The sequence below is a fragment of the Sphaerodactylus townsendi genome, linkage group LG01 (genome assembly GCF_021028975.2).
Source record: "Sphaerodactylus townsendi isolate TG3544 linkage group LG01, MPM_Stown_v2.3, whole genome shotgun sequence".
In the NCBI taxonomy this organism is placed as follows: domain Eukaryota; kingdom Metazoa; phylum Chordata; class Lepidosauria; order Squamata; family Sphaerodactylidae; genus Sphaerodactylus; species Sphaerodactylus townsendi.
In genome coordinates, this window is record NC_059425.1 from 153,296,712 (window position 1) to 153,313,563 (window position 16,852).

At 41.5% G+C, this 16,852-nt stretch overlaps 1 protein-coding gene across 5 annotated transcripts in view; it reads right to left on the bottom strand.

The window, feature by feature from the left end:
• ARHGEF10 (Rho guanine nucleotide exchange factor 10) overlaps positions 1-16,852 on the bottom strand; it is a 119,594-nt gene that overhangs the window by 28,557 nt on the left and 74,185 nt on the right. For 3 of the 5 annotated variants that reach the window (XM_048497661.1, XM_048497669.1, XM_048497643.1), the window contains 8 exons: positions 15,242-15,357; positions 12,744-12,871; positions 11,761-11,861; positions 10,557-10,678; positions 8,055-8,141; positions 7,156-7,379; positions 5,176-5,336; positions 1,872-2,014 (listed from right to left, as the gene is read on the bottom strand). In XM_048497661.1, the coding sequence (XP_048353618.1) occupies positions 1,872-2,014; positions 5,176-5,336; positions 7,156-7,379; positions 8,055-8,141; positions 10,557-10,678; positions 11,761-11,861; positions 12,744-12,871; positions 15,242-15,357 (1,082 nt within the window). The remainder of the gene's footprint in view (positions 1-1,871; positions 2,015-5,175; positions 5,337-7,155; positions 7,380-8,054; positions 8,142-10,556; positions 10,679-11,760; positions 11,862-12,743; positions 12,872-15,241; positions 15,358-16,852) is intronic. The other 2 variants (XM_048497679.1, XM_048497652.1) reach the window with 1 other exon arrangement.

Here is a 16,852-nt window from a genome sequence, read left to right on the forward strand (position 1 = left end):
GGGGTTGCTTTAAGTCGGCTGTGACTTGATGGTGCATTACACACACAAAGGTAGTTGAGAGAATAAAGAGAGCTGTTCTTTATGCATTGCTGGTCACATCCCTAAAATTACTTGAAGAACAGAAGCTTGTCAGATTGAACTCCCAAGAGTAGAGAGAACCTGAGGAGAATCTGATCATCTCCATTTCTAGCCTGATGCTGTCTGTTGCAATGGGTTGTTCTGTTTGTTGGCATTCTGGCATAGAGAGGTAGGAGACCTAAACTGGTCTGGTGACTAGGCAAGATCAACTTCTTACCCAGAAGATGGCTTTCTAGATGCTAAATTGTTTGGATATTCATTAATGGAAATCGTGGGCATAGCTTCTGCATATTGCTCATATTTATTAATGCCTCCCTGCCTTGTACTCAGAACATAACCTGCTGCTCCATCAATATACAACTTATAAGCCTCAGTACTTACATTATCCCAGCAGCTCATATTACTCCATAGAATAGGCCAAAGTATGGTTGCTATGGGTCCTGTACTACCAGGATAACTTGGCTAAATAATAGATATTGGTGCAATTAAGAGAGGTAGGACTATCTTTAAGTTTCTATTCTGTAGAAAAATGGCCCCACTTTCATGGAATTGCATTTTAAGACATCTGTTGTCTTCAAAGCATGAAAGCCACCAACCAAACTGAAAGGATACATAAGGCATACCTTTAGTTAAAAAAAAAAAAAAAGGTCCAGGACCCAAGTATCATATATAAACATAAGGTTACACTATAAGCTATTACTGCAAATACCACACACTTTTGATACCTTAACTAACAACAGTGCAACAATTGTATTTGCTGAAAGCTAAAATATATATTGTCTCATTTATCAGATTCTCTATGACTTAAAAAAAACAATAAGATTATGTGAAGAGAACATCTTCATGTAATAAAAGGCAAATCTAACACAGAAGGTACATGAGTAACAGATTTCTATGCAACTCAGACTAGGTGAGAAGTAGCTCTCTCTGCCATCTTTAGTTCAATCCTTTCTTTAAAATGTCCAGTCATTGAATGGCGTAATGTGACCACTGTATGAAAAAAAATGGTTTAGAGTACAACATGGCAGAGGAATCACATGTTAACAAGAGAATGTGATTCAGACTATTTCACTTATCACAGCAGATATGAAGTAATGATTCTCCCTCTTTGTTGCCCCCACTCACAAGAGTTGCCAAATCCAGGTTGGAAAATTCCTGGAGATTTGTGGATAGATCTGGGGAAAGGAAGGGAGGCCCATAGAGCCCATCCTCCAGGGGATGCCACTTTCTCCAGCAGGATTGATCCCTGCTATCTGGATAGCAGATGTAATTCCAGGAGATCTCCAGGTCCTACCTGGAGATTGGCAACCTTGCTACCTATTCAGGCCTATCATTAATGAGCAATGTCAAAAGGCAATACCGAAAGCAGGATTGACTTGAAAGTGCCACTTTAAACCCTTCTTGAATTGAAGACAAGCAAGCTGGAATCCAGTGTGAATCATCCATGATTAGACTGCCAGTTTTGAAGAGAAAATCGCGTCAAGCCTTTAAAGCGTTACTCATTTTCTTTAGCGCTACGCAAGCTATGAGGCACCATAAACAATTCAAATCCACAGGAAAAAAATAAAAACAAAGTTCTTCCCTGCAGGGGCAGAGCCAGGTGGAATGGCGCCTGGGGCACACGTGCACCCCCGCCACGCCCGCATACCGCCATGCGCCTGGGGCATCCCGCTCCCCCCACCCCGTTGGCGCTACACCACTGCCTCCCTCTATAGGTGTCAGTTAACCAGTATGAAAAGCATATATTTCACATCGAAAAAAAGTATTGTAAAGTGGAAAAAAGAACTGTTTACCTCCACAGCCTGCGTCTCAGTACTAATTATAAAAATTTGTCCACCAGAAGCAGCCCAAATGGTTTCTTCCATGACAAGAAGACTTCTCACTGGCAAAACACCCAATGTCACTATTTTCTGGGGTTCTGAGTTCCAGGATCCATCTTTAACAAAACAGAAAGACACAGGAGTACATAAAGAAATACACATCATTTGTACTTGCGTGCAAAGAGAAAGAGAGAGAATGCTCCAATATTTGTTCTTTGCCAGTACGACAGTGCCCCTCTTGTTCAGTGTGCACTCAGCTATTTTTTTCCTTGCCTCACTATGGTCTCTGTTCAAACAAGTTTGGCATGTTTTGTATGCCTCAAAACCACAGACAATAGCATGATAAATGAACAAACAACAACAATGAATGCATGTAACCATGGGCAACAATGGCTTTATCACACTGGTTTCAAATCTCTGAAGATACTGTCTACCCACAGCCTGTGACTGAAAAGGCAGATCTATGTCAGAAAGGAAACAGTATATGAAACAGTTCCAGAAAATCGTATGGTGCTTCTGTCATAAAAAAAACACACAAGTTGTTGTCACAGGCAAAAGCTTTAATCCCAGTTTTCAGCTTTCCCAAGACCGGAACTGCTCCACTAATTGGCTAGCCTCTTTTTGAATGTTTGGCAGCTTTCTTTGAGCCATTCTCTACAAGAAAAGGGGGCTCAAATATTATTCAGGCTATTTTTTGCTATTCCCTCATGATCTTTGCCACATGTTCAATTTGATTTGAGGGAGGGTCTCTCTCTTTTGATGTGGCCAGGACTAAGATTCCTCTTTCTGCTGTTTAATAGGTTCTCTCAGCAGCATTACTGGTATTTCAACAGTGCTGCCAAAACAGCCCTGAGAGTAGTTTGTTAATTGAGTTGTGCAACGGTGCATAAACATTTGTACATCTATTATCATGAATAGTGACTGTTGACTGGGCTTTTTTCCATGACCGGGTAGTAAGATTTAAAATTCACAGACGGCAGTGGTTACAAGGAACCTGCATCCAAGGTATTTAGGGGGAAAAAATCATCTGATTATATTTAGGACTCTTATTGTCCTCACTGATCACCAAAAGGATATCTGTGCCCATACAAGTAAAGCACATAGCTGGAGGTTTCTGTTTTACATTATAGCAGCTCTATGAATTGACAGACTTCTTGAGCTCTGGGTACTGTTCTCACCTGCATGTGCACACACTTATACTTCCTAGATCATGACCTTCTTCAATAGTAGCAACCTTCATACTTTTGGGACCGCCTTTCCCCATATGTCCCTGCACAGCCTCTGCGTTCGGCAGAGGCAAATCTGTTGGTGATCCCCGGCCCCTCGATGATGCGGCTGGCCTCCACTCTTCCTCCATCTTTCTGGGCCCTGTGGGATCTTGGTGAGTTCCACAGGGCCTGAACGACTGAGTTGTTCCACCAGGCTTTTGGAGGGACCGGCCGCTGATCGGTGCACCCCCTCTTTCTGTTCTACTTTACATCTTGGGGCCCTTTAACATCAATGGGACCCACCATTCCCCCTCCTTGGGAGGGTTTTTTAATGAGGGTTTTAATGTTGGATGCCGATAAATTTGTATTGAACGCTGTATTTTAAATGGATTTTAGTGTTATGGCTAATGGAGCCTATATTGTTCATTTTATAATTTGTATTTTGTTTGTGTGCCCCATCTGTTGTTGCTGTATTTATGTTGTGCACTGCCCAGAGCCCTTCGGGGGAGGGGCGGTATATAAAATTAATTATAAATAAATATCACAGATCTGAGTTGACAGAAAAATGCGTAAAGGTAAAGGTAGTTCCCTGTGCAACCACCAGTTCATTCCTGACTCATGGGGTGACATCACATCAAAACATTTACTAGGCAGGCTGTGTTTACAAGGTGGTTTGCCATTTCTTTCTCAGTCGACTACACTTTACCCACAGCAAGCTGGGTATTCATTTTACTGACCTCAGAAGGATGGAAAGCTGAGTCAATCTTGAGTCAGCCAAGTGAAACAAACTTCTGTCAGGACTGAATTCAGGTCATGAGCACAGCTTTGGCTGCATTACTGCAGCTTACCACTCTGCCTCCCACAGACAGATCGCCTCGTTGTGTTAGATGTAACACATTTCTCCTGTTGTATTGAATTAAAATGTTTAATCTGGACTTGGGAGTGGACAAGCGCATAAGCCTTTTAGCAATGGCTGACAGATCTTCAGCCCGCTCTAGTGTTAGTTAGTGTATACAGATCTGAAGCGTGGAAAAAATTGCCAGGTTATTTCTTTGCACCTTGGGAGTCAATGATCACAAAAGGCCTCTGAATTGACTCTCCCCACAAGTTCCAAGGGGGGGAACACCATCTGTGACTTCTAGAAAAAGCCAGATAACATTTAAGATAAGCAGTCTAACGCTCTGCTTTTACTGTCTTCATGTTTATGCAAAAACTGTGAGCTGCTAGCACATTGAAGAAGAAGAATGGCACTGTCATTTGCTTTGATGGGGTCTGAGTCCAAGTTTGTTTCATGCTCCAACTCCAGGGTTGCTTTTAATTGGCCAAGTACCCAGGGTAGAGCCTCAGAACAGAACAAGAGGTGGGGGCGTTCCTCACCATCCAATTTCCCCTCTGCTCAGCCATTTACCTGTTTCCTGGTATCTTTGAATGGGTCCAGCTCTTTCTTCCTGACTGCTTCTGGGCATGCCCTTCATATTCTTCCCCAAAGCCAATTCTGGGCTCAGCCAATCTAGCCTTGGGGACTGACAAGCCCCTTGGCCCAATGGATACTTGTCTTGGATTGGTGAGCTCACTGGCCCTTCTCCCTGGACATCTTTAAATAGCTGTCTGCCTGACCTGACCCGCTCTAAGAAGGTGAGTGCTGCTGAGAGCTGGCTGGGCTCCTTCAAGCTGGCTGACTCCTGAATAGACTCTATTAAGGCCAGGTCCTGCTGCAACCCAACAGGCATCTTCCCCAGCTGTGAGGCTTGCTGACATAGCATGTCTTTGGTGGGGCTTGCAATCTCTAAGGTGAAGGGCAGGAGTAGAGGCATCACCCACAGAAAGGCTGGAAAAACAGCTTGAGCATTACAATGACTATAGCTGAAAACTGGGGGGGGGAAACCCCAATGCAAATATGGAAAAATAACAATTGATTTGATATGCTTTTTTGTTAGCCTTATGCTTGGACTTTAACTACCACAAACACATTTTCTCACTTCAGCTCCCTGCCCTGCACAAAAAAACTGTTCCTTTGGGGGAATCCTCCACAACAACGTAGAACACAACAGAGGAAATAAAAGTTATACCTTCTGATTTGGTGTAGATGACAATGTTGCCATTGACAAGGCCAACAAACAGACAGCTGGATTTGTACGCCAGACTCATAACAGTGGACTTTTCAGGAGTAAAGAAGTGCTGAAGTCGAACTTTCTTTGAGCCTTGACTACTTTTGTAAACGGAGATGCTACTTAAAAGTAATAGGAGGAAAAAAATAATCCTTGTGAAGTCATTTTTAAACTTTAGAAATTTCCTTACAGCAACAAAGGCTGAAGCGTTTTTCAGTGTTACGCAAGAAGGACAAAACCTCAGAAGGGAAACAGCAGTTGCTGCTGCCTCTTTTCTCTTCCTTGTAACATTTACACGAAACAGTGCACAGCATGAAACCATCACACTGTACATTATCCTCCCCTAGCTCACAATGTGTGGCAGGGAAATGCACAGCATACTGGTATCACATCATATGTCGTTCATATCAAGCATTACAAAGCAGAAAGAGACAGAGTATCTCTATGACCCTTGTCATATCGAGTTTAGAACTTCACGTACATTTGGAAACAGAAATTCTAAAACAGTATTTTGTCCTGTGCCACTGACAAGGCTTCACAAAGACGAGAAAAAAAGTCCTTTTTTCATGCCAGTCTTGCAGAATTTCTCTAGAAATCCACAATCTAGTTCATTAGAACAAAGGTAAGCCTCAGATGAGAAGCTCAAGACTGAAGCTCCTGGTACTTGAAGGAGTTCAATTATCAAGTGGCCAAGGGTCTGATTTGCATTAGCATTATGGTGCACGATGTGCGTGTCGGACCTTTCCTCCTGTGCCGTTTTCCCAAACTAAAACAGCTCTGGAGAGCTACTACTACTACTTTTTACAAATTTATGTTTACCCCAAATTTATGTTTACCCTTGGGGCCATTTCAGATCAAGATAAATAGCAGGGTAAAAGTTTTGTGCCATATTCCCATTCTGAATATGCCCTCTCATACCTGATAAATAAATTTTAAGTAGCACTGTGCCACTCCAGATACAGAATTCTTAGTCTTAAACTGGTTTGCCTCTTGGTGTTTAGAATAGAATGGTCAGTCATTCTTTATTTGGTCATTTGACCAGCGTAGAACAGAATGGTTCATCGGGTACAGCAACAAGAAACCATGACAATTCAGCAATGATTCATGGGTTCAGTGGCATGACTAACAGTTGCACAAGTGTAAGTTTTTAGATACTGTGCACATTTTCATTGGCTTGGTATCAAACCTGCATGAATGAGAAGAGGATATAAGTGTGTGCTATCAGCAGAAACATGCATTTATATTTCCTGTCATGACAGTGAGCAGTTGTATGAGGGGGTTTAATAAACATGGCAGTTTATCAAGGCAGGTAAATTAAAGCCTTCAGCTTGAAAAACTCAAGCTTGCTTGTTACTCAAGGTCCTTCAGTATCTGTATCTGCATGTTGTATAAGTTAAGCAAGCTAATAAATAACTGTTCTTGGTTTTCCTGTCTCCAGAGCAGCTGTGCAGTTGTGTACAAAATGGGCTGAAAGGGACGGGGTGTGATTGGTACATAGTTTCAGTGATGAGGATCTCAAAATTAGCTTACTTATGGATGATTTACTCTGTGGGACCACAGCCTTAATTTAATGCAATCTGAATAATTCTCCGTGCTGAACAATACACACACACACACACAAAGATCTCTCTGACTGTGCTTTTTGTATGCACCAATACCTCCCTCCATAGTTGCTTAATGAGCAGACTTCCTAGTTTACTTCATTGCAGGGGGCAATTCTATGCAAATATACATGCAGACAGCTGAAAAAAAAGTCTTTTAAAAGCAACAGATCTATCATACACATTGAGGAACTGTAATCTAGCAGCTCTTCATATTCAAGATGTATCTGATCCCTGTCTTGTATCTATTCTTATATATCTATTCTTACACTTGCAGGATGATGACAGGTAATAAATAATATCCTGTTCACAGAAATTTTAAAAAAAGAGAGAGAACTACCTTCCTTCTTCTGTGCCCAGGCAGACAGTTGGCACACTGGGAGGTTTAGTAGGCACATCTTCCAGATCAGAAGGCACTTCCAAGCCTTTACATTTCTCCACTTCTGGAATGTAGACCATGCAAAGAATTCGCGATTCTACATTGAAGCATTCAATAACTTTTGGGCTGGAGTTTTGAAATGACACAATGGCAATTTGGCCCATTTGATTAGTACAACTGCCAATCTGAATCAAGGAGAAAAGATTAATGCCCTTCTGTAGCAAGATGCCTGTAAACAATTGCGTATGTATGGCAAAGCAAATTAAAGAAAGCTTTGCAAGGTTTCTGCAGTTAAAAAACACAAGCCTAGGTGATCTCAAATTTGCTCCACAGGTTTTTCCTACTCTCCCATCCCCGTCACCGTCCCGTCCCCGTCAAATCACTTGAATATGCTTTGAGGATGGATTTCAAAAACATTAAATGGGCACCCACAACAATTGGTGGCTGTGGTAAAAGGAAGGAAAGAGGTACTTCAACTGAAGGTTACATGATCCATTCTTGTCCGTCTTTGGCCCAACAATCCTTCTCAATACATTCAACTTTTTTTTAACCTTATTTAGTAATAGCCTTACCCAGTCTGGTTGTAATCCACTTCCACAGTTCTACAACTTAGCATCCTTACTAGTTAGATACCTTACAGCCTACATCATGTGGTCTAACTTGGTGGTGGAATATGCCATCAAGTCACTGCTATGGTAACCCCGTAGGGTTTTAAAGGAAAGAGGCATTCACAGCTGGTTTGCCTCTGCTTGGGCTGAAAGTTCTAAGAGAACTGTGACTGGCCCAAAGTCACCCAGCAGGCTTCATGGGGAGGAGTTGTGTATCAAACCCATTGTATACCTTAGGGAAAAAAACCTTACCCACAGAAAGCCATGTTCTATAGAAAGGGAATCTGGATCACTTTCTTCACATGAGTAAGGTTCGGGATTATAAGCTGCACATTCAACCTTTACCACAAAAAGAAAAAGAAAAGAACAAAATTGTTAGTGCAAACAAACTGATTTCCCTGGTTAGTCTCTTTACAAACCCAAGTCTGAAGTTCGGTGGTAGCACCAGCAACAATGCAGACAAGGAATCTTATGTACGAATTTGATGCGTGTACTCAGATCTTACAGGAAGTTAAAAAGGAAGAAACAAGTGAAGAAGAAAGGTAGATGCAACTTTAGAAATAAACAAACACCTGTACTGTAATCTAAATTGAGTTGGGTCTACCAGGGATGTTCTAGATTTCCTCACCATCCTAGCTATGTATGATGAAGTGCTTTTGCTAGCCTATCACAGACTTAATGTAACAGTCTTCTGACCTGCACCCTGCCCTGCCCTTCTTTCCTTTAACTTTAGCCCTTCCAATTTGAAGTATGGAAGCCTGGCCTTGGGCAGGGATCATGTTGCTTTGGTGCTTGATATTCCAAAGTGCAGCACAGAAACTCATTCTACTTCAGTAACACCACGTATATAAGCATTGTTTATTTTATTTCTTATGTTTATATCTTGCTTTTCAGTCGCAGTGGCTATCAAAGCAGCTTACAGTTCCAACTTGTAAAGATGTGATGCAAGCAACAACTGTTACTATAGATACAACCTGCATAATTTTGACTGATGGAGCAGCAGAGATCTATTTTTGGAGAGGAGCGAATCCTTGCCTACGCTGGACAGACACCACCAGGCTTCACTAGTTGGGTGCTGGAAATGGGGAATAGACATTAAGGGATGACACAGTCACCCTTGTTCCACACTCAGTTCTAGGTCCTTTCCCAAACCTCCCGGCTGCTGCAGCTCCTGCTTTTGTTCTTTCTACTCCCCTCCTGTTAACAGCAGAGGTAGAATGATGTCACTCAGGCCAAGCAGTTGACTGGCAACCCAAACTCTTTTCTCTATAGTCCTCTTTGTCCTCCTTGGCAGCTGCAAGAAAACTTGGGAGGGAAGACAATGATTGTTCAGGTCTTCTTTGTGGATTTCTTACGGACCCTGTCAAATACATTTTGCATGTTTTAATTTTAAAGAAAAAGCAGCTTGGAGAGGCGGGATCTGGCAAAGCAGAACCAGCTAAAAGGAAGGGATGTTGCTTTTCTGCTGTTGTCAATCTGCATTTCCTCTTATAATGCCAAGATATGTTTTTTCTACTACACCCCCCCCCCCTCTTCAAAACTGCTCTTATATGAATCTGTTTTTCCCTGGAAGCACTAGCCGTCATCAGCTGTGAAGTCAGTCTCTGAATGAATTTGCAGTCAGTACATAACAACTCTGAGACAGTTGTCTAGAAGACAAGATTAGGAGAGAAGAAGTAATAGCCAGCTGTAATCTTCTTAGTATTTACAGAAAGCTTGTAAAGAACTTGCCTGATTCATTCTTTGCATCTCCCCATCCAAGAAATATCCCACCCACCCCCGGTAAACTGCAAAGTGGCTGTGTGCATATTTGGGATAATACTGTCATCCCACTAACAGCAAACACAACAAAGAAAGGAGGGGGGCACCATCAGCCACAGACACCTCCCCCCGAAAGACACAGACCTCACAAGAGGTACACTACAAAACAAGTTATGGTCCAGTCCAAAAGGATTTTCTTCAGGACAAGATACTTGCACTAGCACCAGTTCACTTTTAGAACCAGCTTTCCAAAAGAGTTCACCAAATGAAGGGCCCCAAAGATTTGGGGCTGTGTCAGAATTGAAGAACAGCACCACTAAAAAATTTTAAATGATGTCCAAGACAAAATTTGCATATTCTTTACTTTTAGAAACATTTTTTCAACACTAACTGAAACATTTGTGTAATGATGATTTATAGTGAGAGACCATGGAAGGGAAAAGAAGTTGACACTCTATTCCACTGCTAATTTGGCCTCCACTGCTAAGTTGGCCTTTGCTTTTCAGCACCCAAATAAAATTTCTGATATTTCTTACAGCTAAGACAGGAGCGTTTGGGGCCTAAGTACCTGAAGGAATTCTTGTGGAAAAGTCCAGGATACCAAAATATATTTGACATGTAGTCTTCTTAGCATCTAAGATTATTTGAGCCATATTAAACCAGCAGAACAGCAGAGATATTTTGACCTGGTCCACATTTGTGTTCCTCGTATCTGCAGCTAAGGTGACTATAAAATAGTCATGGTTTTCACCTGTGTAGTGACAATCAGTACCAAATTATGTAGGGGAATTAATAAGACTTAAGTGAATATGTGGACTTAACTCAATGAAGGTATAAATCAGCCCAGTAACTGAGAAAGGGAATCCTTTCAACCAAAATATTTACTATATTCTCAATGATCAATTACGCTGACAACAGAAGAGAATCTTACCAATACATGTCATAGAATATACATAATTCCATTCCATCCCAAAAACAAAACAAACGATTCACCTTGAACTCCTGTTGTTTGGCCATCATCACAGGCATGTGTTTAACAAGAAGAGGGTGCTTCTCCTTTTTTATCTGATTCCCATCATCTTCAATGCAGAACCAACCCAACATGTTCTCTTCAACTGGGGGGAAACAACACTTTGTTTTTAGCTGATAATGCAGCTTCAGTACATAAACAAGTATCTCCAGGACAAGAAGGTGAGAACCAGTGGATTCAAGTCCATCTGCCTCCAACACTGGTAAGGTGGAGGAGGAATGGCCACACACACCCTGTCCCCTTGGCGTTCCGCCACTGGTCCATATGGACAACCTGATTTCTAATATGGCCCTTCTGAGGCCAGAAACAATTCACTTCTGCTGGCAGAAAGCTGGTAAAATTCCTTTTTGAGTTGAGTTGAATAAAAAGAGAGGAAGAGGTGGTCTAGGACTACTTTACTGTCTTATACCTTTTCCATTTTGGAAGCACTAGTCAGAATCAACTATTTAAAGACTCTAGTTCAAAGGTAAGCAGTCTTCATAAAGCATCAAGAGATGTTTTCTAAAATGTACCAGCCAAGTTGTCTGACCAGTAGAAGAAATGATAGACAACATAGGGTGATTACAGAGATTACAGAGATTAGGGCTGTTCAGAATGCTTATTTGCAATACTTGACACATTGCTGCTGCAATCATATGCAGAAATATAGCATGGTTTTAATTTTTGAAGTACATATTTTTGGCTATAATTGAAAGTCTAAAATTTTATAATCTGACAATTTGGAACAGGTAGTTTTTTTAAAAAGAAAAGACACACAGAAGAAATCAGGTGTATATATCTAACTGCTGTAACCCAACTAGCAATTTTTAAAAAACCTTTTCTTGCTTTTATGATATGAGCACATTCTCATATCATACCAATAATTCATTTTAAAATACTTCTGTTTCAGAAGTGTGCTACAGGTCTTAGAAGATAGATGCTCAATAAACACAAGACCACAGTCCTGAGCATGTCATTCTTTGATTCTGACATCTACTTTCTATGTAAAATTAGCTTCAAGGGTTACTTTTCTCTAATTCACTGATGCTAGACCATTAATGGTCACTTTATACTCTGTGAAAAAAATCATGCAACAACCAATTCTACATCAGTGTTATATAGCTAGTCCACAAGCGTCTACTGTTAAATAACTGTAGCTGTTTCAAGTTCACCGAAACAAACTCTTACCCAAAGCAAGCTTGGCCATTTGTAAATTGTTGATCCAAGACTGTTTGATTGCAGGGGTGAAAGTATTGAATACTGCTGTAAAGAAAGTAGGCCGTCCAGATCTGACAGAAAATAAATTAAATAATTCATAGGACTCCAGAAGAAGAAAAATACAGGTTTTACAAGTAGCACAAAAATAACTGGAAACCTCATGTCATGTCTTGCTTTCTCAACAAGATTAGCACACTCACAGATGGGAAGCAGAATTCATCAAACTTCAAAGACCAGTCAGGTTAATTAGGCAGGAAATGATGGAAAGACAGAGCGGCAGAATCAGATATATATTTCAAAACTGGGCCCTATGCAGAGGTGGGATCCAGCAGGTTCTCACAGGTTCCAGAGAGTAGGTTACTAATTATTTGTGTGTGCCGAGAGGGGGTTACTAATTGGTGATTTTGCCATGTGATTTTTGCCTTAGTTATGCCCCTCCTCTCAGCAGAAGTGCAGAGAACTTGAAGCAGTCTAGCAGGAGGTGCACCGGCGTCCGTGGCAGCCTAAGCCTACGTGCATTCATTTCCCGCCCAAGGACCAGTGCAGAGGCTGCGTCCTTGTCACAGCCCCGCCCAGGAATGTCCCGCCCCCGGAGTGCCCGGCCACGCCCTCGTTGTGCCCCACCCACCCCCATTGGCGCTACACCACAGTTTGAATCCCACCACCATGGGAACCTGTTACTAAAATTTTTGGATCCCACCACTGGCCCTATGTCTCCCACAAAGTTCTGAGAAGCAGTTGAAAAAGACCCCCCTAAAAAAAAATCCAACACCTGTGCTTCTTCCCCACACTCATATCCTACCTCCATTTCCTTGTTCCTCTACAGCTCTGGATCTCCTTTCAGAAGGAAAGAAGGGGCATTGTCTTCCCCGTCACCATCTTTTCTTGAGAACTGAGCTACCCCCCACTGTCTGCACGGTAGTTAGATTTTACTTCAGAAGATCATTACTCACTTGTCCGGCTTTCCTGGAAGTTGAAGCTGAATCCGACAGCGGTCTGCAGCTCGGATTTCATCTTCTTTTTTCAATATAAGTTTTTGCAAACCCGAACTCCAGTCATGTGCCACTGACTGATTTAAATTCTAGCAGAAAGGGAAGAAAGAAAACCAGATCCAAGTACTGAATCAGATTCAAGGTTTTGGTATCAACCTTCAAAGCTCTAAACATTCTGGGACTGTCATAGCTGTGAGACTGCCTCTCCCAACATGGCACTAGCCTAGCCGAATGCTCTGTTTCTAATGAGACCAGGACCCTGTGGGATTTATCTCAGTTTTGCAGAGCCAGTAAGCTGGAGATGTTCTGCCAGGCCTGTGGATGAAGGCAGCAGTGGTGTTATCTTAGCTGGCCTCTCTTTTCCTTTTCTCCTTTTTTTGTTTTGTTCATTTAGGTTTATCAGTTAGTTTCCTCCCTCTTTGGGTTTTGGGTGGGTGGGTGGCCTTTAATGGCATATGTTACAGAACTTAAAATAAGGATAAAATACAGGATAAAATAAAGGAAGATTTTGCATAAGGGAATGGTGCCACAAGGTCAGATTGGATATGTAATGTATGCAATGATTTTATTGTATATGTATGTGAACTACACTGAGCCTGTTTTGATGTGGGGAAGCATGTCTACAAATCCAACACACACATAAAATATGCTGTGAAGTGAGGTTCATTTCCAACTTTTATTTCCAGTAAGGCTACGTTTTACAATGTGAAGGATTAGGGCTCCTTGAGTCACTATTCACTTGTGGTGAAACAGAACCATGTAAAGGTCAAGCTAGACATGATGACTTTAGAAGATCCATTGCTATTTTGTAATGTGTAGTTGTTTAGAGCCCAATTTATCATAGTGTGAGAGGGCATTTAGCTCAGCCCCAGTTCTATGAACTGAATCATACTCACCCAAAGATGTGTGTTTGTAGGTACCTCTGTTTCCTTTTGTAGAGAAACCAACAATTCCAGGGAAGTGTAATTCAGAGGGCAAAAAAGGTGCAAAGGCACAAAGGTAATATTCTTTGCAGTGTTTAGCTTGGCTCTAAAACTCAAAGGCTTGACTTTTCTTTTAGTGGCACCCAAGCATCAGAAGTAACTTCAAAGGTGACCTCTACCTAACAACATATTCATTAAATTTAATCCACTTTATGGCCCAAACTAGAATCAAAGCAGTTTTCAGTTAAATAATCATGGTGTAGATTTGGGGATTGGGGGTGAGGGGGGCATCATCAAATTCATATATTTCCATCTCTTTTAAATCCTGGAATGAAATTTCTCATGCACGTACTAATTGAAATGTAATGTAATAATTTAACAATAGTTTAATTAACTATTTTAATTGAAAACTGAAATGTGTCCTAACGTACTAAAATCCAAACTGTACACTGGCAGCTAACTAACACTCCACAATTCAATGTGATAAAGGAATAGGGCAAAGTTCTTACTAACCGTTCCTCACTGTTCTTATTTCTAAATTTGAAATCCTATCTCCAAAGGTTCCAATATGCAAGTTAGCCCACTGGAAGAAAAAATACCTGAGGGGGAAGACACTAAAGAGGACATAAGAACAGGCTGGAGAAGGTTCAGAAGTCCTCCAACCGTGCACCATTTTGGCTCTTTAAAATGTAATACTTCTCCCTCACACACATGTCCCTTAGATGAATGGACATATGAAGCTGCCTTCTATTGAATCAGACTATTGGTCCATCAAAGTCAGCGTGGTCTACTCAGGGTACTTCGCACATGCAGAATAATGCACTTTCAACGTACTTTCACAATTGTTTGCAAGTGGATTTTGCAACTTTGCCCAGTAAAATCCTGCTGCAAAGTGTATTGAAAATGCATCGAGAGTGCATTATTCTGCATGTGCAAAAGTGCCCTCAGACTGGCAGCAGCTCCCCGGGGTGTCAGGTAGAAGTCTTTCACATCACTTGACACCTGATCCTTTTAGATGGAGAAGCCAGTGATTGAACCTGAAACCTTCAACTTGGCAAGCAGAGGCTCTTCTGTCATCATGTGTAGCTTGGGCCCAAGAAGCAAGACAAAAGAATATAGCAAAAGGTCAAACATGAATAGCCGACCGGTCTGAAATGACACTAAAATGGAGACTAAATAGCACAGCACTGTGATAACGTAATATCAATGCCACTGTGATAAAGTAATAGTCATAGTAGCATTTTCTTATTTAAAAAAACCCTGTTTCAAGTTTCCATATGAAATTAGCAGCTACTGAGAAAATGCTTTTATTATTACAGTAATGAATGCATGAAAATAGCAGGGTAAAACAAACAGATCAGCAAGCCACACATAATCTACTTATAATCTGAAGTTAAACCTTTGAAAATAAACTAATTAGGATATCAGCAGATTGTGTGCAATTTCTCTCACACTTAATAGCTAAGTTAAAGCTAACAGGAAGCTTTAAACACAGAAAGAGATATGAGAAGCAACTCAAGTTACACTAGCTGTTACCTGGTAGTGTCCTTTTAGGCTGCCTATCAGTTGACTAATTTGGCCAACTACATTCAAATCGTGCAAGAGATTCTGTAAATCATGGTACAGTTGTCCTGGTCCCATATAAAGCTTGTCTGAAAGATATTAGAATAAACAATTATGCACATACAGCAGGACAGGATGTTAATACATCTGGTTCTGTACATCTGGAACATTAGGTATGGCATCTCCAGCTAAAACGACAACAACAGAAGGAGTTTATCTGGTGTTACTGATTCAGGTTCACAAAATAAAGAATTGGCCTTTAAATCTGAAGCTGTGCTGGGGAAACAGGTGGCTTAAATTAGACCATGTATTTTTGGTGTTTCCATTGTCTTTCCCGCTCAGATGCATTTGTAACCTATTCATTAATGCAGAACAAGAAACAGCATAGCTTTGGTAATTATAGGCCACAATACTCCCAAAGCATTAAAGCCATCAAAATAAAGTCGACACAGTTACTACAGGATACCTGACATGAACTGATATGTTATCACACTATTTTATCCCTTCTGAAGCAGTCACAGTTGTATTCCTGGGTCTCCAGCGCACACACATGTACACACACACACAAAGACATAACCTTCTGTCATGGCTACTGGAAGTACTTTCAACCAAGTAAGTCCAAAGCATATACATCTTACTACCTTTACTGCATCAACTGCTATTAGATGCTGGACCTGAACAGGCAGGATTTCTAAGAACTAGATTTAGATTAGATTAGATGTGGCTGGGCCAAGAGCTGTAGACTCTTAAAACTGATCTCCTTTCCTCCCACAAAGCTTTTGCTGCAAGCTGTTACACACACATACACACAAATCATGGCGCTAGCTGGTCAGTTTAGGCCATGCTGACATTTTGGACGATCTGTTAACTAGTTCATGGAGAACTTTTTTCCCCACTTCACAATGTCTCCAAGAGGTAGGTATAAAGTGGGCCTATTCCTTGACGGTTATTCCATAACAAGTTGACAGGAATGGGACAGATTGTTCACAGTAGGTAGGGAAAATCAGAAAGCACCTAGAGGAACGGAGCATGGTGGTTGTCCCCTGTACATGCATCTCATGGATTCTTATGGAACAACCTTGGTGCAGAGCAGTATCACCTAAGCTGGTAGTGATGTATCAGGGGAGAATGATAAAGAGTGACAGTGATAGTTGCCATGAGTCTGCTGGGGTTAGGACAGTGATTCTCAATCTTCCTAATGCCGCGACACTTTAATACAGTTCCTTATGTTGTGGCGACTCCCAACCCTAACATTTATCCATTTTACAGATGGAGAACACTGATGCAGAGAATCTTAGGCGACCCCTGTGAAAGGGTCGTTCGACCCCCAAAGGGGTCCCGACCCCCAGGTTGAGAACCACTGGGTTAGGAGATTTCCCACCAGCAGGAGGCCAGATTGGGTAGCCAGCATGACATCCCTTCTGGGGAGACCTGGAAGTGACATCACTCTTCTCTAGAAACTGCCAAAAAACTTCAACCGTTTGACCAGAGCTTCCAGTGATTCTTAGAGAGGTGTGATGTGAGTGACACCATGCCTATGCTACTGGCTGCCCATGCCTATGCTACTGGCTGCTCACACACACA